This window comes from Oncorhynchus gorbuscha, linkage group LG20 (assembly GCF_021184085.1).
Source record: "Oncorhynchus gorbuscha isolate QuinsamMale2020 ecotype Even-year linkage group LG20, OgorEven_v1.0, whole genome shotgun sequence".
NCBI lineage: Eukaryota > Metazoa > Chordata > Actinopteri > Salmoniformes > Salmonidae > Oncorhynchus > Oncorhynchus gorbuscha.
This window is the reverse complement of record NC_060192.1, coordinates 3,271,857-3,299,580: the sequence shown is the minus strand read 5'-3', so window position 1 is coordinate 3,299,580 and position 27,724 is coordinate 3,271,857. Positions and strand designations below refer to the sequence as shown.

General features: G+C 41.7%; 1 protein-coding gene across 5 annotated transcripts; it reads right to left on the bottom strand.

Annotated features, from left to right (window-relative positions):
• Positions 1-475: 475 nt before the first annotated feature.
• On the bottom strand, positions 476-27,574 carry LOC124007505 (trafficking protein particle complex subunit 13-like). 5 transcript variants are annotated; one of them, XM_046318134.1, is made up of 13 exons: positions 27,367-27,573; positions 15,318-15,386; positions 9,524-9,623; positions 7,533-7,617; positions 7,232-7,416; positions 7,058-7,130; positions 6,552-6,596; positions 6,125-6,142; positions 4,301-4,428; positions 3,825-4,023; positions 1,899-1,999; positions 1,506-1,653; positions 476-781 (listed from the first exon to the last, which is right to left on the bottom strand). In XM_046318134.1, exons 1-13 carry the CDS (start codon positions 27,410-27,412, stop codon positions 674-676), a joined length of 1,305 nt encoding a protein of 434 aa, XP_046174090.1. In that variant the 5' UTR covers positions 27,413-27,573; the 3' UTR covers positions 476-673. The 5 variants fall into 5 exon arrangements, with proteins under 5 accessions (XP_046174090.1, XP_046174093.1, XP_046174092.1 ...); XM_046318137.1 differs by having other exon boundaries at positions 7,289-7,416; positions 27,367-27,566; XM_046318136.1 differs by lacking the exon at positions 27,367-27,573 and adding an exon at positions 20,817-20,879.
• Positions 27,575-27,724: the final 150 nt, after the last annotated feature.

Genomic DNA, 27,724 nt, shown 5'->3' with positions numbered 1-27,724 from the left:
GTCTCTGAATGTTCCTGAGTGGCCCAGCCAGAGCCTGGACTTGAACCCGATTGAACAGCTCTGGAGAGAACAGAAAATAACTGTGCAGCAACGCTCCCCATCCAACCTGACAGAGCTTGAGAGGATCTGCAGAGAAGAATGGGAGAAACTCCCCATACACAGGTGTGCTAAGCTTGTAGCATCATACCCAAGAAGACTCAAGGCTGTAATAGCTGCCAAAAGTGCTTCAACAAAGTACTGAGTAAAGGTCTGAATACTTATGTAAATGTTATATTTGTTTTGAATAAGTTAGCAAAAATTCCAAATATATTTTTTTGCTTTGTCATTATGTGGTATTGTGTGTAGATTGAGGGAAAAAATACAATTTTAGAATACAGATGTAACCTAATAAAAAGCCAAGGGGTCTGAATACTTTCCGAAAGCACTGTGAATAGTGCACTATACATGTTTTTTATAGTGAAAGCACAACCAACCATGGATTAAATACCGCTTTTATTCACATTTAAAATCCAGATTTTTTTTGCAAAGAAAACATTAAAAACATAACATCTGTTAAAACATGATAACCTTGGGGTGTGTACTGTAAGGTGATAGTATAGGTGCAGAGTTTGGAAGTTGGTGCATGGAGATTTGAGATTTATAGTGCTGGGTTCTAGAAGGGTCTGGAAAGGTCTTAGCTCTCCCGGCTCATGTATGGACAGACCACACACACCTGTGCAATGTCATCGTATTCATAAGTCCTCTTCAGAAATGTGTCGGTTAGTCTCAGGCCGGATATACTCTGAAATATAAGAAAATGGTAATTAGTTACGATTATTATCAGTAATATATTTTGAACTATTAACAGTCAAGGTGAGACGTTACATAATAATAAAACATCATAAAGGGTCATATGCTTTGTGGGTAACACTCTAAAAGCATCCAGGTATGATGCATTGTGAAGCAGTTACAATGCATTGCAAAACTTGTCATGGAGCATGTATGACCCCATTTAGGCCAATTGAATGTTTAATGGATTTATTGTCAAGGTGAATAAATAAAACATTGAAAAGTGGACCTTCTTGCTAAAATACTATAGCAAACGTAGTTCAACAGCTAGTGACCTAATCAACAGATGTTAGCCTCTTGGGGAAGATAAAAGAGGCAAAAGGTCAGCCGTGAGGAAGTTGTGTCTCTCTTTACTGGGGGCTTGAGGACATTCTTTATCTGCTATAATATTGCAACTTTTTCATTTTTTCAGATGCCATTTTTAATTTTGGGGAAAAGTGAAGCGGGCATTCGTTAAACAGGTCATTAAAATGATATGGCCTCATAATATCTTTTAATCATCTCACAATGACCACACACTAAATAACAGCTAGTTTGAGGCAGTTGAAAATGTTATGGATCGAGGGACATAACATATTATAAGCCTTGTTAAAAAGACAAAACAAATACATGCTTGTGACAAGTATTAAAGCTTGATCCCTCTCTGCTTTAACCTAGTATTATAACTTTAGAAATACCTGCAGTCCCTGGACAGAGGAGAGGAGTTTGAGGGGCAAAGCGAGTGAGGCACTGGGTCTGACTTTGCCTAGCTGTCTCCCTGATACACCACACCAGTGGATTGAGCAGGTGTTACACATCTCCAGCACCAGGTCCATGGTCCTCTCACTGCAACAACACACACAACCAGCCTGGTTACACATCGGTATGTTCTTTAGCCATCTGACTATCGGTTGTCATTCCTTCTTGTACATGAATGAAATGGCATGACAATGACAGACAGGGCAGTAGACTAAAGCATATAGAGATCAGTACATGCGTATAGCAGAGTTGAGGTCAATTCCATTTCAATTCATTTTTAATTGAAGTGAATTGAAACGCTATATAACCCCACCCCTGGTGTGCAGCTATACCTGCAGTTGGTGATTTTACAGGTGATGTCGAAGGGTTCCTCCAGGTTGACGGTGTCTGGGATCATCTCCAGCGACAGCCTGACGTCTCCGTAACCTGGAGCCTGGTGGCGACAAGGGGGGGGGGAGGAGAAATACCTTGATGAAGGTTGACTGAGACCGAAACGTTGGTACGTACATTTTCCCGGATTTACCGCCTACAATTTTGGACCGATTTTCTTCGTGTTAGAACAACAAGAAGGGCATCATCTGGGACCATGGTTGAGGCCACTTTAGATTGCACTGTGTTTTGTACTTTGTTAAATTTTTCGCTTTTTGTGTTTTTGGGTGGTCGTTTGGTTGATACGCAATTTGTGATGCAATTGTAGGCCAATTTGGAAACCGTGTAGAATGACTGCATTTCCCAATTGAGAATATATTCAAATCAAATTTTATTGGTCACATACACATATTTAGCAGATGTTATTGGTCACACACACATATTTAATAGATGTTATTGCGGGTGTAGCGACATGCTTGCGTTCCTAGCCCCAACAGTGCAATAGTATATAACAATTTACAACAATACACACAAATCTAAATTAAAATAATGAAATTAAGAAATATATAAATATTAGGATGAGCAATGTCAGTAGCATTTACTAAAATATAGTAGGATAGAATACAGTACATACATATGAAATTAGTAAAACAGTATGTAAATATTATTAAAGTGGCCAGTGATTCCATGTTTAGGAGTGGCAGGCAGCCTAGTGGTTAGAGCGTTGGGCCAGTAACCAAAAGGTTCCTGGATTGAATCCCCGGGCTGTCGTTCTGCCCCTGAGCAAGGCAGTTAATCCCACTGTTCCCCGGTAGGCCGTCGCTGTAAATAAGAATTTGTTCTTAACTGACTTGCCTAGTTAAATAAAGGTAAAATGCGTATATAGGGCAGTAGCCTCTAAGGTGCAGGGTTGAGTAACCAGGTGGTAGCCAGCTAGTGATGGCTATTTAACAGTCTGATTGCCTTGGGATAGAAGCCGTCTCTCAGTCCCAGCGTTGATGCACCTGTATTTTGTGCATCTGTAAAAGTTTGTGAGGGTCTTAGAAGCCAAGCCAAATTTCTTCAGCCTCCTGAGGTTGAAGAGGCGCTGTTGCCTCTTCTTCACCACACGGTCTGTGTGGGTGGACCATTTCAGATTGTCAGTGATGTGTACGCCGAGGAACTTGAAGCTTTTCACCTTCTTCACTGCGGTCTCATTGATGTGGATAGGGGCGTGCTCCCTCTGCTGTTTTCTGTAGTCCACGATCAGCTCCTTCATTTTGTTGATGTTGAGGGACAAGTTATTTTTCTGGCACCAATCCGCCAGGGCCCTACCCTCCTTCCTGTAGCTGTCTTGTCATTTTTGGTAATCAGGCCTACTAATGTGTCGTCTGCAAACCTGATGATTGAGTTGGAGGCCTGCGTTGCCACGTATGGGTAAAGAGGGAGTACAGGAGGGGCCTGAGCACACACCCTTGTGGGGCCCCTGTGTTGAGGATCAGCAAAGTGGAGGTGTTGTTTCCTACCTTCAACAACTGGGCGCGGCCCGTCAGAAAGTCCAGTTGCACAGGGCGGGGTTCAGGCCTAGGGCCCCAAGCTTAATGATGAGCTTGGAGGGTACTATGGTGTTGAAGGCTGATCTTTTGTCAATGCTGCGAATACAATCATCTTGAGCTTTGCTATTTTCATTGTAATTCTCCAATGAGTCACATTCGGCAACAGCCCAGGTATGACTGACAAAAACAATGACAGCATCAACACCACCACCACTCAACATCATCACCAATACTAAACATCACCACCACTCAACAAATAACCACAAAGACAGCATTGAGACTGAGAATGTCCTGTTATGCAACAACCATACTGTGACTAGGAATCATATACTCTAACTGATAATGTACAGGTACCATTCTCTGTAGCTGGCTTGTCTGCAGCCTTCCTTTCTCTCCTAAGTTGGTCTTCCACACAATGTCCAGTTTGCCGATCACCGTCACGCCCTTGATGATGCCTGCCTTCTCTGCAAACTCTGGCTTGGGCTTCAGACAGTAGAGATAGTGGCGCGTGTCCATGGGCTGCAAGTAAGACATCTTCCCAAATGTAGACGTTCTGGAACACAGTCAGGGTGGAGAAGTCTGAAAACCTATTACCTTTGACATATAGTGGGGGCGTCTCCAGCTACACTGACAAAAACCTGGCCAAGTGAATGCTGTATTTTGTAAGCAGCGTAGTTTCCAAATCAGAAGTCATACAGCTTTCCCTTTCTAAATGTTTTAACAAAAGAAAAGCAGTAAAATAACAAAGTACTGACACTAGAAACTCAGTTCCCCTTTATTTTACTGCACAATCAAAACAAAGCTAAAATGTGTGTGTGTGTCTCCCCTACCCTTCGTCCTCCACGGTGTTGAGCTCGGCGACGTTGTACATCATGGAGGGCTCCAGGGACACTTTCTCCATGAATATGGACGACGTGGTGATGTTCTGGATCTGGGCCTCCAGGAACACCTCGTCTGTCTGGGGTCAGGGGTCGGCGCTAACGTTAGACGCCAATACTAACTAGAGGAACACCTCAAAGGATCTAACTGGCCAGCACTTCGACTTCAATCCCCTTTCAATGTACTTATATTGGCCACTCAAAGGGATATTGTAGATTTAATTTGGGCCTAGTGTGTGTCACATTTTTCTGCTCACATGTAATTTATACAGGTAGAATCTGGAAAACACCACAAAGAACCTGTATAATTTAGGCATGTACTGTAGGAATGCACCTGAAATGTTACACATTAGAACCCCAGTAAGACAGGGTTTTTGTTTCTTTGTCAGCCCTATGAAAAATCAACCAGTGGGGCCCAAATAGAGTACAAAAGTCTGCTCAGTTTACCTTTGAGGAGTGGATTAGTACTGAACTGAACAGAGGAGTGCTCCGAGATCAATTCATGTCTTTAATCCAAAGGCTAGTGATTAAGTAGGGACCACAGTCAGTAACATTCTGCCAGACTGGGGTTGTTGTTACAGAGCACCTCTACTTCCCATCTCCCATGTCGAGCCTGACCAGTCATCCACCCAACCCAAACCCTCAGATCTGACACATCTCAAATAGCACCTTATACCCCATGTAGTGCAGCTATTTTTTGGCCATAGCTTTATGTGAACAATGTTTCACTTGATCAGATCTATTTGGACTCTTGAAAGAGTTTCTTTCAGGTAAAAGAGTGAAATAAACATATACATTTACATATCAGATTTATAAAATCACCAACTCCATAAACATAATTCAAATGTACAGCCCTTTACATAAGAGATATCATTCAAATCTACATTCTGAATCCAATCATTCAAAAGAAGTGTTGAAATGGAAACCCCACTACAATCATACAGACCTAGGCAATTGCCTGAAATAGTACCCTATTCAATATAGTGCACTACTTTTGACCAGAGCCCAAGGTAGTGAACTATTATAGGGAATAGGGTGCCATTTCACAGCCCTATACCAATTTTGTCTAGGGCTGAGAAAGTCCTGTGAGAGATGAGTTAGCAAGAGGGAAAAATCATCGAAGAGGAAAATTCAGAGCAATGGCAAAATAGTGGGAAAAGCATTTCATTGACTTTTATTAACGCAGCATGATACCTCTGATTTCCTGGCGAAAAGTAATTTCTCTCTAGTCCGGCTGAAACCAAACTCGAAATCTTCCTGACTTCACAGCCTGGAACGTTTATTTTGATGTTTTCGGCATGATGCGTTGATATTGAAGGGGCTTTTTTACTGATTGGTTCTCCTCCATGTCTTTCTCGCTGAAACACCCACATGGACAGCCCCACACAGCTCCCAATCGCTGCCCCCTTCCAATACAACTGTTGGATTTTAAAATCCAAACAACTAAGAAGGTCTCAACCCCCCAGATTTTGATTTCTTTTTGAGAGAGAGAACCAATCAAAGCTCAAGCCAATTTCTGTGCAAACATCGTACCATCAACGGGCTCTAGTCCAGAGCAGTGTGTCACAGCTCTCCCTCGCATCAGCCAGGCTACTGTACCATTGAGTTTTCTACAGACTTTTGTTCCCCACAATAGCGTGTTAACTTCCATGCATGCCGTTTCATTATTTTGCCTTTGCTCTTGCTCATTTCCTACAGAAAGAGACAGACATTGCTGCAACAAAAATGATTAAGAAAGTGAGGGTTAAGAGCAGTGAAAACAGAAAAAACTATTACCACAGAACTGAGGTCACTCTAATGGAGAAAACAAAAACACAAGAGACAATAAACAAATGAAGGTTACATGTCAAATGAAAGGGACAATACATCTGATGCTCTAGCGAATGAAACTATGAAACAGTACTATGAGAAGAAATCTGCTAATTTGACTATATGTGTCACCAATGGAAAATGCCTGACCATGGAATGAAACATGACATACAGCAAACCAGTTTTATGTCAAATTAAAAACCAATTGCTGAATTGATAGTGGAAATTTATGGAGAAAAGATGTGACTATATATGAGTGAAGTTAGCTAAAGTATGTTGACAAAGGTGGAAGGTTGAATACGCTGGTAAGGTGACTATTTGTTGTCATTGTTTTGGTACAGGTAATAAAACAGTGAGGTAAGTGCAGCTGGGAGAAAGAGAGAAACAAACATACCTCTGCATTGTAGAACTTGGTTTTGACGTCGAGCGGCTTCAGAACCTGATTGAGAATACATTGCAAGCTAAATGATGCAAATGTCTCAAATGATTTCTCAAACGATTCCTCCATTCAACAGCCATAAAAATAAAAATAAATCTTCCTTGACAACAACAAAAAAATATAGCCATTTATCTCTGGTAACAAAAAAAAATACTTAAATCCATGAGCCAACAAATTTGATTTAAAACAGTCGGTATATCTTATACAAAAAAGTATTACTGGAGAAGTTAGATTTAGTTTAATTGTGTGACTCAGAGTAGATCCCGTCTGAGACTGAGGATAGTAGGTAGTGAGATTGTTCGGTAGTCAAAAGCCAAAGCTAGTGTGCTATTGCCTTTTTACATTGACATTTTAGTTACTTAGCAGACCAGTGACATTGTTCAGGGTTGAGGTCTGCTCTTCCAATGTAACTCAGTGAGGGGGAATGGGAGAGTTCAAATAAAGGATGATTTCAAACTCACCTGAAATTTGAAGAACTTCCTGAAGTACAGCTTCTCTCCAGCCTGTGTGGTATAACTGACTGCACAAACCAAACTGGGGTAGAGACACAAATTATTTGCATTTTAGCACTCAAATCATCTCCTATGCATCTTTGCAGATGTGTTGATTTGATGAAAAGATCAAACGTTGGTTACTATATGGGGAATAGGGTGTCATTCCACATAGACTCCATGTCAGAGAAGAAGACGTACATGTGAGTCCCAATCTCTTTGACTTCATGGTGGATGACATCATCAATGCAGGACTCAGGCTTCAGCTCTGTGACTGCGTCGTTGGACGCTGATAGGTTTAACCTCTGAGAGCTGGTCTGCAGGTCTGCCTGTAAGACATGACAAAAAAAGAGAGGGATTTCACTTAAATGAGTGTGAATAGGACAAGTGGATTCATCAGAGATGAAAGATGCTTCCATTGGATTGATGTAAATCTGCATTGTACCTTGACTAGTATGTCCTTGACCACCTGGCTGCTGTCATTGTGCACACTAATGTAACTTGAGAAGGTCTCGCCAAGGAAAATATTTCTGTGCAGAGGAAAGTTAGTACGCAAGTGTCACACACAAAGACAAGGGACTACACACAAAAACAATGCCCACTGAAGACCAGAAACAACACTTTTCTTTTCAGTGAAAATGATTAATGTATGGTATATATCTCCATATACAGTGCATTCGGAAAGTATTGACTTTTTGACCCCTTGACCTTTTTCATATTTTATTAAGTTACAGTCTTATTCTAAAATGGATTAAATACATTTGTTTCCTCAATCTACACACAATACCCCATAATGACCAAGTGAAAACAGTTTGTGTGTGTGTGTGTGTAAATGTATTAAAAATAAAAAACAGAAATACCTTATTTATATACATTTTCAGACCCTTTACTATGAAACTCAAAATTGAGCTCAGGTAAATCCTGTTTCCATTGATCATCCTTTAGATGTTTCCACAACTTGATTACAGCATTGAAGGTCCCCAAGAATACAGTGGCCTCCATCATTCTTAAATGGAAGAAGTTTGGAACCACCAAGACTCTTCCTAGAGCTGGCCGCCCGGCCAAACTGAGCAATTGGGGAGAAGGGCCTTGGTCAGGGAGTTGACCAAGAACCCAATTGTCACTCTGACAGAGCTCCAGAGTTCCTCTGTGGAGATGGGAGAACCTTCCAAAAGGACAACAATCTCTGCAGCACTCCACCAATCAGGTGTGTCTGGTAGAGTGGCCAGATGGAAGCCACTCCTCAGTAAAAAGGCCCATGACAGCCCGCTTGGAGTTTGCTAAAAGGCACCTAAAGGACTCTCAGACCATGAGAAACAAGATTCTCTGGTCTGATGAAACCAAGATTCAACTCTTTGACCTGAATGCCAAACGTCATGTCTGGAGGAAGCATGGTGGTGTCAACATCATGTTATGGGGATGTTTTTCAGAGGCAGGGACTGGGAGACTAGTCCGGTTCGAGGGAAAGATGAACAGAGCAAAGTAGAGAGAGATCCTCGATGAAAACCTGGTCCAGAGCGCTCAGAACCTCAGACTGGGGTGAAGGTTCACCTTCCAACAGGACAACGACCCTAAGCACACAGCCAAGACAACGCAGGAGTGGCTTTGGGACAAGTCTCTGAATGTCCTCGAGTGGCCCAGCCAGAGCCGGGATTTGAACCTGATCGAACATCTCTGGAGAGAAAACTCAAGGCTGCAATTGTTGGTGCTTCAACAAAGTTGAAAGTTGATATTTCAGTTAAAGTTTTTAGAAATTAGCAACAAAAAACAACATGCTTTTTGCTTTGTCATTATGGGGTATTGTGTGTAGATTGATACATTTTAGAAATAAGGCTGTAATGTACAAGTGTGTAAAGTATAGGGGTCTAAATACTTTCCAAATGCATGGTATACTTCCATTACCAAAAATGGAGAACACTATTGTGTTCGTGAGAGTCTCAGCATTCAATCGATTGGTTTCTAGGCCAAACCGGTTGGACGCTACAGACGTTTTTGTGAGAAGACAGATTTCTGGGATGTCGCATGGTCTGACAAATACCGCTCTAGCTCTGCTACCTTTCACCACAGAAGCAGAAGGGTGATGTCAGCGAATAAGGTCAAGGGGTTACGAATTGCAACGCTGTTGGGTTTTTCACACTCAACAGTTTCCCCATGTGTTTCAAGAATGGTCCACCACCCAAAGGACATCCAGCCAACTTGGCACAACTGTGACAAGCACTGGAGTCAACATGGGCCAGCATCTCTGTGGAACGCTTTCGACACCTTGTAGAGTCCATTCCCCCGACAAATTGCTGTTCTCAGGGCCATATTAGGAAGAAAGTTCTAACTTTTTTGTACATTCAGTGTAAACTGCGAGTTGTGTGTGCTTCTCTAGACATGTCATCCTGTTCTATATATACATAAAACAGTTCAAAGGGCTGTTGTAGTGTTTATTACCCAAAGTTCTGAGGTAGTGTGAGCATCTCTCCCAGCATTAAAGCCTCTGCTCCTTTAATAGTGGATGGATCCTCCTTCATGAGCCGACTGAACAAATCTCCTGTAGAATGCACACGCACAATCGTCAGGTCTCATCAGATTTCCCATCATGTTAGTTTTGTAAATGAAATATTGATGATCAATGTCAATATTCTAAATCTCTGAGTAAAAGGCTGCCTTCAGAGGAGCAGTGTGGAAGATACGAGAGCTGGGTGGCATAAAAACGATCACAATTTATTTTCTGTCTCTGAAATAGTGTTCTAGTCGTTCATCTTGATTTACGGCTATGCCTTCATTTAATTTCTCAACCCTGGTATAAATAGCGTCCCTACCCAGAAGTGTCACTGTGATTTATGGGTTCCGTGGTGTTGGGTTACCAGCCCAGTGCTCACATTGCAGTAGGCAGGCCTCCAGAATGAAAAACACTCAATTATCATCACGGGACAATGCATATTTATCTACATCACAACATCCATGTAAATGTGCTGGGGTTAGCCAAAAGCTAATGTGCACCCGTAGTCCCTGGGCAGGTAAGTGCCTTTACACAGCACACTATACCAATACAAAAATACATTACATCCAATAATATATAATTATATAAATCAGTTTACCTGAATTGCCTTGTGAAAACCTAACACTATAATATAATTTTCTATAAAACTTAGCTAGTCATGTTGACAATAGAACAAGCTTTCAAATGATGCCCACCTGACGTAGATTGTGATTTATAAATGGACCGTTTTTTGGAACAGTAATTGTGTGATGGCTGGGATGCAGGGTTGTGTTCAATACAACTACAAGTGTGCTTGCTGTAGTTCCTCAACAGCACAGCTGGGAGAGCTCAAAAAAAGCCCCTTATAGTTGAGTCATAAAAGTGCATTGAAATTATTTAAGAAATGTGCACACTTTGGAGAGTTGTGGCCACTTGGAGACACCAGTTAGTCCTTTCACTCAAACACTTGTCATTTTTTTGTTGTCTTATGCTGCACCTACAACACATTTTCCAGGAATATTCTTATCATGCAACTGAATGGATCCAGAGAATTTTCAAATTTCATTAACAACAAATGCAGTGAAAAGTACAGTAAATATAAAATAATATATATAAATATAATATAAAATGCACATAAAATCAGTGTAATGTTTGGATTCAGTCTTGTGAACGCTTGTGTTCGCATCATCTCCAAATGGTTCCCTTTCAATTGGTACCACGGTTATGCGCATGTGTTTCAACAGTCATATCCATATAGGCCAATTCCCACAAGTGTAAAGGGTTAACACACATATTTTTTATTTTATTTATTTCACCAGGTAGGCTCGTTGAGAACAAGTTCTCATTTACAACTGCGACCTGGCCAAGATAAAGCAAAGCAGTTCGACACATACAACGACGCAGAGTTACACATGGAATAAACAAACATACAGTCAATACTACTGCAGAAAAAAGTCTATATACATTGTGTGCAAATGAGGTAAGATAAGGGAGGTAAGGCAATAAATAGGCCATAGTGGTGAAACAATATACCAATTAAAAACACTGGGGTGATAGATGGGCAGAGGATGAACGTGCAAGTAAAGATACTGGGGTGCAAAGGAGCAAAATAAACAAATAAATAAATACAGTATATGGATGGGCTATTTACAGATAGATCATTGCACCTGTACATAGCCTGTGAGCTGCTCTGACAGCTGGTGCTTAAAGTTAGTGAGGGAGATAAGTCTCCAGCGATTTTTGCAGTTCGTTCCAGTCATTGGCAGCAGAGAACTGGAAGGAAAGGCAGCCAAAGTCAGAATTGGCTTTGGGGGTTACAAGTGAAATATACCTGCTGGATCTCGTGCTGCGGGTGGGCACTGATATGGTGAGCAGTGAACTGAGATAAGGCGGGGCTTTACCTAGCAAAGACTTGTAGATGACCTGGGTCCAGTGGGTGTGGCGACGAGTATGAAGCGAGGGCCAGCCAACAAGAGAGTACAGGTCGCAGTGATGGGTAGTACAATGGGGCTTTGGTGACAAAACGGATGACACTGTGGTAGACTGCATCCAATTTGTTCAGTAGAGTGTTGGGGGCTGTTTTGTAAATGACGTCGCCAAAGTCAAAGATCAGTAGGATGGTCAGTTTTTACGAAGGTATGTTTGGCAGCATGAGTGAAGGATGCTTTGTTGCGAAATAGGAAGCCGATTCTAGATTTAATTTTGGATTGGAGATGCTTAATCTGGGTCTGGAAGGAGAGTTTACAGTCGAACCAGACACATAGGTATTTGTGGTTGTCCACATATTCTAGGTCAGAACTGTCCAGAGTAATGATGCTGGACGGGCAGGCAGGCATCGATCGGTTGAAGAGCATGCATTTAGTTTTACTTGCATTTAAGAGCAGTTGGAGGCCACGGAAGGAGAGTTGTATGGCGTTGAAGCTCATCCAATTTGTAAGTCGCTCTGGGTAAGAGCGTCTGCTAAATGACTTAAATGTAATGTAATCTGGAGGTTAATTATCACAGTGTCCAAAGAAGGGCCAGAAGTATACAGAATGTTGTCGTCTGCATAGAGGTGGATCAGAGAATCATCAGTAGCAAGAGCGACATCTTTGATGTATACAGAGAAGAGAGTCGGCCCGAGAATTGAACCCTGTGGCACCCCCATAGAGACTGGCAGAGGTCCAGACAACAGGCCCTCTGATTTGATACACTGAACTCTATCTGAGAAGTAGTTGGTGAACCAGGCGAGGCAGTCATTTGAGAAACCAAGTCTGTTGAGTCTGCCGATAAGAATGTGGTGATTGACAAAGTCGAAAGGCTTGGCCAAGTCGATGAATACGGCTGCACAGTATTGTCCCTTATCGATGGCAGTTATGATATTGTTTAGGAGCGTGGCTGAGGTGCACCCATGACCAGCTCGGGAAGCCAGATTGCATAGCGGAGATGGTACGGTGGGATTCGAAATGGTTAGTGATCTGTTTGTTAACTTGGCTTTTGAAGACCTTAGAAAGGAAGGGTAGGATAGATATAGGTCTGCTGCAGTTTGGATCTAGTGTCTCCCTCTTTGAAGAGGGGGATGACCGCGGCAGCTTTCTAATCTTTAGGGATCTCAAACGATAAGAAAGAGGTTGAACAGGCTAATTATAGGGGTTGCAACAATTTCGGCAGATAATTTTAGGAAGAGAGGGTCCAGATTGTCTAGCCTGGCTGATTTGTAGGGGTCCAGATTTTTCAGCTCTTTCAGAACATCATCTGTCTGGATTTGGGCGAAAGCGAAATGGGGAAGCTTGGGCCAGTTGCTGTGGGGGGTGCAGGGCAGTTGACCGGGGTAGGGATAGCCAGGTAGAAAGCATGGCCAGTCGTAGAAAAATGCTTATTGAAACTCTCAATTATTGTGGATTTATCGGTGGTGACAGTGTTTCCTAGCCTCAGTGCAGTGGGCAGCTAGGAGGAGGTGCTCTTATTCTCCATAGACTTTAGTGTCTCAGAACTTTTTTGAGTTTGTGCTACAGGATGCAAATTTCTGTTTGAAAAAGCTAGCCTTAACGTTCCTAACTGCTTGTGTATATTGGTTCCGAACATCCTTGAAAAGTTGCATATCAATCCTATGAATATAGGATTGCGTGCAGTTTTGTCATAAATGATGTACCCATGGGTCGTGAAATGTAGAATACGGCATCTGTTTTTCTGTCTGAGTAATACTGATTTCAAAGAGAAACATGACATGTGAATGTGTTGGTACGGGCCGTGGATTTAAATAGCACTACAATGTTTTTACCATAGGCTCACTGTGAGCTTGATATTATAATATATAATAAATATCTATACGCACAGTGCCTTTTGAAAGTAATAAAAACCCTAGACTTTTTCCACATTTTGTTGTTGCAAAGTGGGATTCAAATGGATTGAATTGTCATGTCAACGATCTACACGAAATACTCTGTCAGAGTGGGAGAAAACTTCTAACACAGTAATTAGATAAGTATTCAACCCTGAGTGAATACATGTTAGAATCCCCTTTGGCAGTGATTACAGCTGTGAGTCCTTTTGGGGTAAGTCCAAGAGCTTTGCACACCTGGATTGTAAAAACTTTTCAAGCTCTGTCAAATTGGTTGTTGATCATTGCTAGACAGCCATTTTCAAGTATTGCCATAGACTTTCAAGACCATCTAAAGATGGACTCAAAGATATTACGTAGGTGCACAGAGTGAACAGCAACAACTAAGAGCGTTGAAGCACGTGGCTAAACTTCTCCGCCATTTTGGTCCCATGCCTACCACTCTGTAACAGAGCGAAGCGAAGCGTGCACATGCGCAGATACTGTGTGTGACTGTGTGAGAGCCAAGCCTTGCATCTCGCTCATCGCAATATCTGCGGTGCTGCTCGTGGCAACCTCATTTAGCGGAGTCTACCGTTCAGTCAAAACTGTAACTAGGCCACTCAGGAACATTCAATGTAGTCTTGGTAAGCAACTCCAGTGTATATTTGGCCTTGTGCCTTATTGCTAACAGGATGCATGCTTTGGAATATTTTTATTATGTACAGGCTTCCTTCCTTTCACTCTGTCATTTAGGTTAGTACCCAGCTAGCACGTAATGTTTTGAGAACCATGTTTCTTAAGAGCTTGGTGAGAGTATGGTTGTGCTATGGTTATTTAGCATACATCCTTCCCACAAATGTCTGGGAATGGTGCAGGATAGCTGTTTGGCTTTGGAATATACTCAGCACATTTAAGGAACTTGACAAAACAAACTTTTCTTTAACAGAATGTTTCCTAAAAGTTCAAACATGGTTGCATCTCATTTAAATTTGGGTAATGTTCTAGGATCGTTCTGCAACTGGTTTGACATTGGGAATGTTCTCCAATAGTGGAAATTTCCATACTTCAGCATAACATTTTCTACAGGTTTCCTCATGGTTCCATTTAAAGTCATGTTCACAGAACAGAAAAATAAAAATAAAACTTTCCATAAAAACCACAAGAAAACCTTCTTTGAACGTTACTAATGTTATTTAAAAACATACATTCCATTCTCAGCATCAACAAAACTTTTTCTGTCCTCTATATTGTTGAGTGAGTTCAGGTGTGTTGGCCGCACCACTAATTGGCCCCGCCTATCACAGCCATTAAACTCGGTAATTGGCCTCATGGTGAAATCCCTAAGCGATTGTCTTTCTCTCCGGAAGGATGCCGGTATCTTTGTAGTCACTAGGTGTATTGGTACACCATCGAAAGCTTAATGAATAACTCCACCAGGCTCAAAGGGATATCCTTTATTTTAACCTATCTACCAAAAGGTGCACCTTTTTGCGATGCATTGGACAACCTTCCTGGTCTTTATGATTGAATCTATGCTTGAAATTCACTACTCGACTGAGGGACCTTACAGATAATTGTATGTGTGGGGTACAGAGATGGGTTAGTCATTCGACTGAGGGACCTTACAGATAATTGTATGTGTGGGGTACAGAGATGGGTTAGTCATTCGACTGAGGGACCTTACAGATAATTGTATGTGTGGGGTACAGAGACGGGTTAGTCATTGAAAGTCCACTCATCTTTTTATGTGACTTTTACGTGACTGAACTTGTTTAGGCTTGCCACAACAAAGGGGTTGAATGCATATTGACTCAAGACTTTCTAGCTTTTCTCTGTTCTGTATTGATATGCCCTGTCATTTATTTTGAATTACAGCTGCAAAGGAAATTGGATAGGCCTAACAAGATTATACACTACTACTACCACTACATGTTGGCAGTAAAATAAACCAAGATGCTTACCTGGGAGGTCTCGATCTTCACACGTCACTGGTATGTTAGTGAAGAGTGTGGGTTTTGTTAACCGCATCACTGTGAAAGGCAAAGGATAAGAGATAAAATAGTTCAGTTAGGGTAAGGCTAGTTTACTTGCTTGCAATTATAGATCAAACTTCCATGTTAACATGAAATAACATGCCATTTGACACTTTAAAGAGCAACTGCCTTTAAAAAGCAACGAGTGCCTTTGGCATTGATAGGGGTCAGAAACGGTTATTCTAGTGTCAAAATGTACTACAAAGTGTAAATAGGTCATCAAGTCCATCTCGTCTAAAACTGAGTTTGGAACATCCGTGAGTCACAACGGGTAACGCGTCGATCATACTGACAGCAAACGAGCAGCATCATCTGGATATGTATGCAACAACATTCACCTTCAGCTACTATTTCTGTCAGGGCGTCAACGCATACAGTTTGACGTAAACCCAACGTACGCACCACACAGAACGTACTGCAACTGCCTCTGCAACGCTGCAAGGCAAATGCAGCGTTTCATTGGAAATTAATGTAATTCTGGTGTACCACAATGCAATGATGCTGTCGGTGTGATCGAAGCGTAAACGAAGGTTGGGTTTTGATTTGATGTCCATTTTCGCACTAACATGGGGTGAACAGCTGAGGTGATTGCTCTCTATCCAATAGCATAGACAGTGAGACAGACCCGCCCAGCAGCTCCGACTTTGTTTACATACTGTAAGACAACACAAAAACAAAAAAAATACTGCACCAAACACCTCAGATGTAAAATTGTGCAACTAAAACATCCTCAGCAAAAACATTAAATTAATTACAGATTTATAGTGTTATCTTAGAAACAGAGAGGTTTCTGGCTCCATCTTTTGAACTGCTTAAGCTTCAAAATATTATGACCCCATCACTGAAAGGAACACATATATACAGCACCAGTCAAACGTTTGGACACCTACTCATTCAAGGGTTTTTCTAAATGTTTTACTATTTTCTACATTGTAGAATACTAGTGAAGACATCAAAACTATGAAATGACTAGCCACAGGGTGGGTGTCATTTCAATCATAGATATATAATGAATAGAATGGACCGATCATTCAGACCACTGCAATTTAGCTGGTACACCATTGTCATTTTTACTTTAATTACTACCACAAAGAAGGCCGCCGTTCCACCCAATGTCGAATGTCAACTTAAATGGCCTATTTTATTATCTATATTTCTATGATTTCAATAGGTTTCCTGGAGGATTGACAGTATAATTCAAAACAACAGATATTCCCATTCAAGTCAACATTCTCTGATGTGGTACCATTTGAAAGTTAAACATGTTATTTCCATTTTAGTACATTTATCAGCCAAAACATGACACCCACCCTGTAATCAAGAACATGTCGTGTCTCAACCAATGGCGGGGACAACACAAAACCCTCAGATGATGTCAAATGGGGTCTAAGCTACAACATATGTTAATATGAAAAAAATTATAATGTTTTAGATAGACATTTAAGGTTTATAAAAGTATTTTTTTCTATTAAAAAAAAATATATAGTTTGACAACCCTGTTTGTAAACTTTTAGATTTGATCAAATCTCAGCCATTTATATTTTCCAGTGATGAAGCCATGGATGTCTCATGGTATTGTGGGTAAAATAGGTCAAATTTCAGCACCTTTATCTTTCTGAGCACTTCTTCAAAAAGGCAAATATGAATGGAAGTGTTGGTTCAAATCAAAAGGAGTGATGTCAAAATGTGTTTTAATTCAAATGGATTTACCCACACAAGGCATGGAACAATGTGTAGAATTGCAGGAAATATAACACTGCAACATTTTCTCTCAGCCAACAAAACAGTTTGAAGGTGCATGGGTTTAAGAGGAACAGTTTGAAGGTGCATGGGTTTAAGAGGAACAGTTTGAAGGTGCATGGGTTTAAGAGGAACAGTTTGAAGGTGCATGGGTTTAAGAGGAACAGTTTGAAGGTGCATGGGTTTAAGAAGAACAGTTTGAAGGTGCATGGGTTTAAGAAGTGAACAGTTTGAAGGTGCATGGGTTTAAGAAGTGAACAGTTTGAAGGTGCATGGGTTTAAGAAGTGAACAGTTTGAAGGTGCATGGGTTTAAGAAGTGAACAGTTTGAAGGTGCATGGGTTTAAGAAGTGGGGGTTTGTTACAACACCGATGAATGACAATATCAATCCAGATCTTTGCCACCTAACAAATGTGTGACCGAACCTTCTCAAAAAATAATTGGGTAGCTACCCCAGCTCTATATGATGCTGCAAATCCTCTTACTTTACAATGGTAATACCAAATGATAACTTTGCCTTTCATCTGTGATAATATTAGGGAAACCCTAATACCTGTAACACATACTCTAACAAAGATGGCGGCGTAAACATTGCAGCAAAAAATGTATAATTTAATAACGGAGCTTTTTCTAAATTCAAACAAACCACCTGCAACTAGCAATGGAAGTTTAGAAGACACGTGTTGTCTTCCAAGTCGGGAATTGAGGAAGTGTCGTCAAGTAATGGTAGGTGGAAAATTCTCTGTGCTATGCTTTACACTACCTAAGTAACAACGGCTATCCTCCAGCTAAAACAGTAGTAATGGTAACCAAACTCATCAAAAAAAAGAAATGTCCCTTTTTCAGGACCTTGTCTTTCAAAGATTTTTTTTTATGAATTAACTTCACAGATCTTCATTGTAAAGGGTTTAAACACCGTTTCCCATGCTTGTTCAATTAACCATAAACAATTAATGAACATGCACCTGTGGAACAGTTGTTAAGACACTAACAGCATACAGACGGTAGGCAATTAAGGAGGCCTTTCTACTCACTCTGAAAAACACCAAAAGAAAGATGCCCAGTGTCCCTGCTCATCTGAGTGAACGTGCCTTAGGCATGCTGCAAAGAGGCATGAGGACTGCAGATGTAGCCAGGGCAATGCAATGTCCGTACTGTGAGACGCCTAAGACAGCGCTACAGGGAGACAGGACAGACAGCTGATCGTCCTCGCATTGGCAGACCACTTGTAACAACACCTGAACAGGATCGGTACATCCGAACATCACACCTGCAGGACAGGTACAGGATGGCAACAACAACTGCCCGAGTTACACCAGGAACGCACAATCCCACCATCAGTGATCAGACTGTCCACAACAGGCTGAGAGAGGCTGGACTGAGGGCTTGTAGGCCTGTTGTAAGGCAGGTCCCCACCAGACATCACCGGCAACAACGTCACCTATGGGCACAAACCCACCGTCGCTGGACCAGACAGGACTAGAAAAAAGTGCTCTTCACTGACGAGTCGCGGTTTTGTCTCACCAGGGGTGATGGTCGGATTTTCCTTTATCATGGAGGGAATGAGCGTTACACGTTACGATTTCGAGGTGGGGGGGGTCCGTCATGGTCTGGGGTGGTGTGTCACAGCATCATCGGACTGAGCTTGTTGTCATTGCAGGCAATCTCAACACTGTGCGTTACAGGGAAAACATCCTGCAGGCGCATCCTGCATCCTGTGGTACCCTCCTGCAGGCTCATCTTGATAATGCCACCAGCTATACTGCTCGTTCTGTGCGTTATTTCCTGCAAGACAGGAATGTCAGTGTTCTGCCATGGCCAGCGAAGAGCCCGGATCTCAATCCCATTGAGCACATCTGGGACCTGTTGGATTGGAGGGTGAGGCCATTCCCCCCAGAAATATCCGGGAACTTGCAGGTGCCTTGGTGGAAGAGTGGGGTAACATCTCACAGCAAGAACTGGCAAATCTGATGCAGTCCATGAGGGGGAGATGCACTGCAGTACAAACTTCTTGTAACTACCCATCCCGGATCCGGGAACGTTGTCATCAACTAGCATACAGTAATTAGCATAACGCAAAGGACAAAAAAAGGACAAAAAATATTTTCTAGAAAATATTCATATTCATGAAACTCAGTTGACAGTTTCTTTTTTGCAGAGTTAAGTAGCCAAATATGTATAGCTTGGAAGACATCATCCAATATTGGCTAAATACATGATACGGTTACAGTTATCCCAATAATGGACTAAAGGAGCGTTACGTTACTCCTTATAGGCCAAGGACCTCACATGCTCTGTTTAAATGGGCAAATTTGCTCTGGAAGTCAAAACAGCCAAATACTCTAAACATGAATCGATTCTCAATTGCGGTACAGTTCTAGAAACATAAATCCTTCTACTTTTAAATTACATCAAAAATAATTTCACAAATGCAAAACACACTTACCGTTAGGTTCTAATTGAAATGTACTGATTCACGTTGCCATACTGTAACTCATTAATTATTTTACATGTATAAGGATATGGATATGTTGGGTCAATGAAGGGTATATGGGAACTAGGTGTATGGAAAGTTACTAAGTTACTAGAAACATCTTCCGTTCAATGTTTCTGATGAGGGAGGTGAAAGGCAAATTGTTAGAGTCTGATAAGGCAGGCCGGCTGCAGAACTAGGGAGAAGAAACCTCTGGGGGGGGGGGGGGGCAAGAGAGGCCCACTACAACGACTCTCCTACTGTAGTACTATCTCACACACACACTTCCACAAAGGTTTTAGTAACAGACAGGGCTGTGACTACACCAATGAGAGGAACCAATGCAATTCCTGCCTAGCAACAGAGATGTATTGGTTGTCTAGATGTGTAAGGAGTTGTGTAATCATGTTTTGGCTTTGTAGCTGTATGACCCAGTGGGTGAATAAACTTGGTTTGAGCTATTTCTAGTTGTCCGTTTGAGGTTTACTCAGTTTGTTCAGAACATAACAGTTTGCGTTGTCGGCAGGATTCACCACGATTTAGTGTCGAACTGGAGAGTCCGAATCAGTGGAACAGGAGCCGGCACATTTAAACAAGGTAGGCAAAGTTCCTACACCTGTTACTACTCATTCTTACATCTTGGGGCGATGGATAGCAACCTAGAAAGCCTGAGATTATTCAGTAGTCCCAATGTGTTACGATCGGTCGTAGATTTCGGGTCGGTCGTAGATTTTAGTCCCGAACAGGCGAGACAGGTGTGGAACCAATTTTGGGGTTAGATAATCTATGCAAAATTCCATGGGAATGGATTCTAAAAAGAGAATAAGTTCAAATTGGCATGTCCAAACATTCCTTGCAAGCTCAGAAAATCGTGGGGGTTTTTAATCCCATGAGACACTTTATTCAGTCTTATTCTGAATTCTGAATTATAGAATTGACTAAAGGGAGGATGGGTCCTAACGAGGAATTAGAGTGGAGTTAATATTGTGAGTAATTATTTGTAGCGTTAAAGAAACAATTGTAATTGTAAAGTTTTAAAAAAGCAATTGTGTCAAGCGCCAGCATTGGGGTTACCAAACTTAAAATTACCTTTAAAAATGTCGTTAATGAGTAGATCCGTCTCGATTTAGTGCATATTAAATCTTAAAATAGTATACATTAATGAGTGTGAAACAAATAGTGAATATCCAACGGAGGTTGGTAATAGTACCTACCTAAACTTTCCGGAAATGTCCATGTGCAACCCTAGTTGAGGTAGATTAAAACACAAACGATTAAAGAGTGGAGGGAGGACAGTGTCCTCTCTGTGAACAGAAGTCATCATGTTTTCTTTTGTCTGTAGTTCTGTTCTGTTACTGATTAAGACTTGGCAAAGAGAAAACTAAAGGAATGTACATTTTCCCTTTTAGGAGAAGATGGGGGTGTCCATATCGCTCCCTTTGAAATGTATCCAGAGGCTGTTCCCTTGAGAGTAGTTAGTAATATTCTGCAGTTCTTTTAAGTATAAAAAGGTACCCAGCTCCCAATCAAGTAAGGCCTGGCCATGTTTGTTTTTGCCCTGTGTTACCACACACATCAGCACACGCACACACAACCCATCTGTTCTGAATATTTGTTAGTGATGTTAATACTGAATTTGATTTATGGGGTCTTTTTATACGGTTTTAGTGGGTTTTTTCACAGGTTAGAAAGGTTGCACCTTAAAAGGGAACAAAATTGTCTGAAGTATCTATTTTCTGAATTTTGGTTGCATACATCCCTTCTCTTGATAATGAATGTGCTGAAAAACCCAAAGTAAACCTGGTACACGAAATGTTTGAAATGTCTTTAAATAATATCTGAGGTACAAGGGTAGATAAGGGAAAGAAACACTCACTGGGACTGAATGACCTCTGACCTTTGTTCGGACTTTCTGGTGTGGCCTGATCACCCTCACTTGAAGCATTGGGTGAGATTTAAATGTGATATGTAAACATGAATGATTAGGAAAAAGTTTATAATTTAGCAATAGTCATCATGTGTGTGATTCGGACCATGAGAAGGGCAGAGAGCGCTGTCCCTGAATGAGGGACACCCATCTCTAGTCTATTTCACTATTCCTTGAATTACCTTATGGGATACAATCAAGTAAAAATTCAGTTAAGGTTGTAATTCTAATTTAATTTGTTATTTCGATTTAACAGGCAATGTTGTTTATTTGGATGTGAGTCATGTGTTGTGATAGTTACTCCAAATGGATTGAAGTTCTCACCACCTCTAGTGATATACAGTGCATTCAGAAAGTATTTAGACACCTTGACTTTTTCCACATTGTTACGTTACAGCCTTATTCTAAAATGGATTAAATCGCTTTTTTTAAATCATCAATCACAATGACAAAGCAATTTTTTTTTGCAAATGTATTAAAAACAAAACACTGAAATATCACATTTACATAAGTATTCAGACCATTTACTCTACTTTGTTGAAGCACCTTGGGCTGAGATGAATGCTTGGAGTCTTCTTGGGTATGAAGCTATAAGCTTGGCACACCTGTATTTGGGGAGTATCTCCCATTCTTCTCTGCAGATCCTCTCAAGCTCTGTCAGGTTGAATGGGGAGTGTTGCTGCACAGCTATTTTCAGGTCTGTCCAGAGATGTTCGATCAGGTTCAAGTCCCGGCTCTGCCTGGGCCACTCAAGGACAATCAGAAATTTGTTCCGAAGCCACTCCTGCGTCGTCTTGGCTGTGTGCTTAGGGTCGTTGTCCTGCTGGAAGGTGAACCTTTGCGCCATTCAGGTCCTGAGCGCCCTGGAGCAGGTTTTCATCAAGGATCTCTCTGTACTTTGCTCAGTTCATCTTTCCCTCGATCCTGATTATTCTTCAGGTCACTGCTGCTGAAAAACATCCCCACAGCATGATGTTGCCACCACCATGCTTCACCGTTGGGATGGTGCCAAGCTTCCTCCAGACATCACGCTTGGCATCCAGGCCAAAGAGTTCAATCTTGGTTTCATCAGACCAGAGAATCTTGTTTCTTGTGGTCTGAGTCTTTAGCTGCCTTTTGGCAAACTCCAAGCAGGCTGTTATGTGCCTTTTACTGAGGAGTGGCTTCCGTCTGGCCACCATAAAGGCCTGATTGGTGGAGTGCTGCAGAGATGCCGTCCTTCAGGAAGGAACTCTTGAGCTCTGTCAGAGTGACCATATGGTTCGTGGTCACCTCCCTGACCAAGGCCCTTCTCCCCCGATTGCTCAGTTTTGCTGGGCGGTCAGCTCTAGGAAGCGTCTTGGTGTACCAAACGTCTTCCATTTAAGAATGATGGAGGCCACTGTGTTCTTGGGGACATTCAATGCTGCAGAATGATGGAGGCCACTGTGTTCTTGGGGACCTTCAATGCTGCAGAATGATGGAGGCCACTGTGTTCTTGGGGCCCTTCAATGCTGCAGAATGATGGAGGCCACTGTGTTCTTGGGGACATTCAATGCTGCAGAATGATGGAGGCCACTGTGTTCTTGGGGATCTTCAATGCTGCAGAATGATGGAGGCCACTGTGTTCTTGGGGACAGTCAATGCTGCAGAATGATGGAGGCCACTGTGTTCTTGGGGACAGTCAATGCTGCAGAATGATGGAGGCCACTGTGTTCTTGGGGATCTTCAATGCTGCAGAATGATGGAGGCCACTGTGTTCTTGGGGATCTTCAATGCTGCAGAATGATGGAGGCCACTGTGTTCTTGGGGACCTTCAATGCTGCAGAATGATGGAGGCCACTGTGTTCTTGGGGACCTTCAATGCTGCAGAATTTGTTTGGTACCCTTCCCCAGATCGGTTCCTTGACACACTCCTGTCTCATAGCTCTAAGGACAATTCCTTCGACATCATGACTTGGTTTTTGTTCTGACATGCACTGTCAACTGTGGGACCTTATATAGACAGGTGTGTCCCTTTCAAAATAATGTCCAATCAATTGGATTTACCGCAGGTGGACTCCAATCAAGTTGTTGAAACATCTAAAGGATGATCAATGGAAGCAGGATGCACCTGGGCTCAATTTCCAGTCTCATAGCAAAGAGTCTGAATACTTATGTAAATAAGGTAATAACATTTATAAAAACCTGTTTTCGCTTTGTCATTATGGGGTATTGTGTGTTTTATTTAATTAATTTAAGAATAAGTCTGTAACATAACATAATGTGGAAAAAGTCAAGGGGTCTAATACTTCCCGAGTGCATATACCACTGAGCTCTCAATAAGCCAGATTTGAGTAACTTACATTGTGTTTCTGAAACTTGATGCAGCAGCCTGCAGCGCTATCAATCAGAAATGGACAGCTCGTGGTGCTGAAAGTAGGCAGGTGAAAGTATGCAAATTCGAGTAGGCATAATTAATTTAAACGGTCTTCATTGTAATTTACTAGCAATAAGAGGGTTTTGTGTTGGTGCCTATTTCTTCCTATTTAATACATAAGAGCTAGGACTACCTGTTTGAAAGAAGAAATTAGGCTATAGGCTGCTACATCCATACATTTGTCAGTCAATTCCTCCACACACCATGCACTCTTTAAATAGCCTACCTCCATGTAAGTGAAGGGCTTTTAAGTCAAATTCAAAACTCGAATTGAGGGGGTATGAGAGGGTATGCTATAGGCCTAACGTTAATAAAAGAAAATGTCAAAAAGCACAAGCCTACCCCTTGTTAATTTAAGATTAAGAAAAGAAAATGGATTCCGATTACATAAAGTGGAGCGAGATGTTTTATGCTAGAAACAAGCTGCAAAATACCCGGGAAAGACATTACTCCCATACTGCATATAGGAATATCATTGTTTCGTTTCTTTTACATTCAGAAGATGATGCCTCAATCACACTGTCAGCGTCAATGCATTTTGGTACACCAGAAGTATATTTATTTCCAATGGAATGCTGCATTTGCCTAGCAGCATTAGTTTGCAGAGGCAGTTGCAGTGCGTTCTGTGTGGTGCATATGTTGAATTTATCGAACGTATACATCAAATTGTATGCGTAGACAGCTTTACAGAAATGGTAGAAGGTGAATGTTGAACTTTCGTTGCAGGCTCTGATCAGGCCCTACACCCAAACAAGGGCACTGCGTTCATCCACCTCTGGCCTGCTCGCCTCCCTACCACTGAGGAAGTACAGCTCCCGCTCAGCCCAGTCAAAACTGTTCGCTGCTCTGGCCCCCCAATGGTGGAACAAACTCCCTCACGACGCCAGGACAGCGGAGTCAATCACCACCTTCCGGAGACACCTGAAACCCCACCTCTTTAAGGAATACCTAGGATAGGATAAGTAATCCCTCTCACCCCCCCCCTTTAAGATTTAGATGCACTATTGTAAAGTGACTGATCCACTGGATGTCATAAGGTGAATGCACCAATTTGTAAGTCGTTCTGGATAAGAGCGTCTGCTAAATGACTTAAATGTAAATGTAATGTAAATGTCGTTGCATACATACAATATATATACACAAAAGTATGTGTACACCCCTTCAAATTAGTGGATCCGGCTATTTCAGCCACACCTGTTGCTGACAGGTGTATGAAATCAAGCACACAGCCATGCAATCTCCAGAGACAAACATTGGCAGTAGAATGGCCATACTGAAGAGCTCAGTGACTTTCCAACAAGTCAGTTCATCAAATTTCTGCCCTGCTAGAGCTGCCAAGGTCAACCGTAAGTGTTGTTTTTGGGAAGTGAAAATGTCTAGGAGCAACAACGGTTCGCCGTGATGTGGTAGGCCATGCAAGCTCACAGAGCGGGACCGCCAACTGCTGAAGCACGTAAAAATCACCTGTCCTTGGTTGCAATACTCACACCAGATTTCCAAAATGCCTCTGGAAGCAACGTCACAACAATAACTGTTCATCGGACGCTTCATGAAATGGGTTTCCATGGCTGAGCAGACGCACACATGCCTAAGATCACCACGCGCAATGTCAAGTGTCAGCTGGAGTGGTGTAATGCTGGCCGCCATTGGACTCTGGAGCAGTGGAAACACATTCTCTGGAGTGATGAATCCCGCTTCACCATGTGGCAGTCCAACAGACGAATCTGAGTTTGGCGGATGCCAGGAGAACGCTACCTGCTCAAATGTATAGTGCCAACTGTAAAGTTTGGTGGAGGAGGAATAATATCTGGGGCTGTTTTTCATGGTTTAGGCTAGGTCCCTTAGTTACAGTGAAGGGACATTTTAACACTACAGCATACAATTACATTCCAGATGATTCTGCGCTTCCAAGTTTGTGGCAACAGTTTTGGGAAGGCCCTTTCCTGTTTCAGCATGACAATGCCCCCGTGCACAAAGCGAGGTCCATACAGAAATGGTTTGTTGAGATCCATGTGGAAGAACTTGACTGGCCTTCACACAGCCCTGACCTCAACCCCCTTGAACACCTTTGGAATTAATTGGAACGCCAACTGCAAGCCAGGCCTAATCACCCAACAGCAGTGCCCAACCTCACTAATGCTCGTGGCTAAATGGAAGTAAGTCACCACGGCAATGTTTCGACATCTAGTGGAAAGCCTTCACAGAAAAGTCAGGGCTGTTATAGCAGCAGCTCCATAACTTCATATTAATGCCCATGATTTTGGAATGAGATGTTCAACGAGCAGGTTTCCACATACTTTTGGTAATGTAGTTTATCTAGATGATGCTGCCTACCATTTTGCACAATGACAGTGTGATTGAGGCGTGAGCTACAACCTTCTATAGCTGAGGAGACAAAAAAAAGGACTTTACTTGGTAAGCAATGTAATTCTGTCATTATCTATTGATTAAGCTATTCACTTTCTGTACAATAGACAATGTTTAAACCCAGACAGCTTTTAGGGAAATACTTGTGACCTTCTCTCGTTGGGTTAAACTACGGAAGAAGAATAGCCAGCAGTTAAAGTTTACATTTTTCTGCATTGGTAGGCCTCTGTCTGGTGTGGAAAGGTAGGCCTAACTTTTGAAAGTATCATGCCCAGATTCCTAATGATGTCTCAGATGTAATTATTTGCAAACAGGGAACGTTTTGTTGCAAACAAGACACAATTATTTGGCATTTGGGAAATATGACAAAATGAACATATGTCTATCTCTATGTCCATTCTAATCCTGTAATTTCGGTAACTTGTGTGGTATTAAAGCATTCTGCTAATTTGTAAAATTACATTAAATGTTTATAAAATGCTTTTTTTTATTGGACCTGAAAATACAATAATAGATCAAGGCAATGCTTTTACTATAAACAAGATCTTTCCACCCCAACTCTTGTCCACGGTGGTTCGCGAACCCACAACCTTCTGTCATGTGCGCTATCAACACTGTGATGTAAAGGCTTACAAGACCAAGACCAGTTTCTAAAACTGCATATCTAAGGCTCTAGGCATAGTTTGCAATTTGTGCATGATATGGCAAATTATGTGACAGAATATTGGTAACATTAGCTAGCTACTATCAAACGTTAACAGTCGTTACGCTAATAAGGTTGGCTCCTGGAAGAAGAAAAAAAGACAACGAAAACAGCTTGCTGTTGATTAGGGGTTACTCGATACTAGCTACGCATTTAGCTAGTTTGTTCATCATATTCTTCGTTGACATTTACTTGGCATCTATGTTAGCCACACATTAGCAAGTAAGTTAATTGTCAGTCTCAGATGTAAACAACCTCTTCTTTTCAGATATCAACATAACGGACAAATCAAACGCGACCCAAATGAGTGTATTGCTTAAGTGCATTGTTTTAAACAATGTGATCATATATCAGAACTCAGTAAAATACCTTTCAATGCAAGTAGATGCTCTTGTTTTGCCTGATTTACTTCCATTATGTCTGGAGTTCGGTTGAACTTTCACCTGGTCGTTTCAACAGCCACAAATCGCCAAACCCCGCCTATTTCTACAATTGATCTTCTTAAAATCTGATTTTAAATTTAGCCACACTGCTAACCTTATGCCTCATCCTAACCTTAAATTAAGACCAAAAATATATTTTTTAGTTTTCATGCATTTTTATGATATAGCCACAAAGTTTCTGTACTAAATATGTCTTTTTGATATAGCCAGAGAGGAAGATGCGAAGCGAAAGGGATTAACAGGGACCAAAATCTGTCTTCTCCAGCTGGTGGCGTTTTATTTTG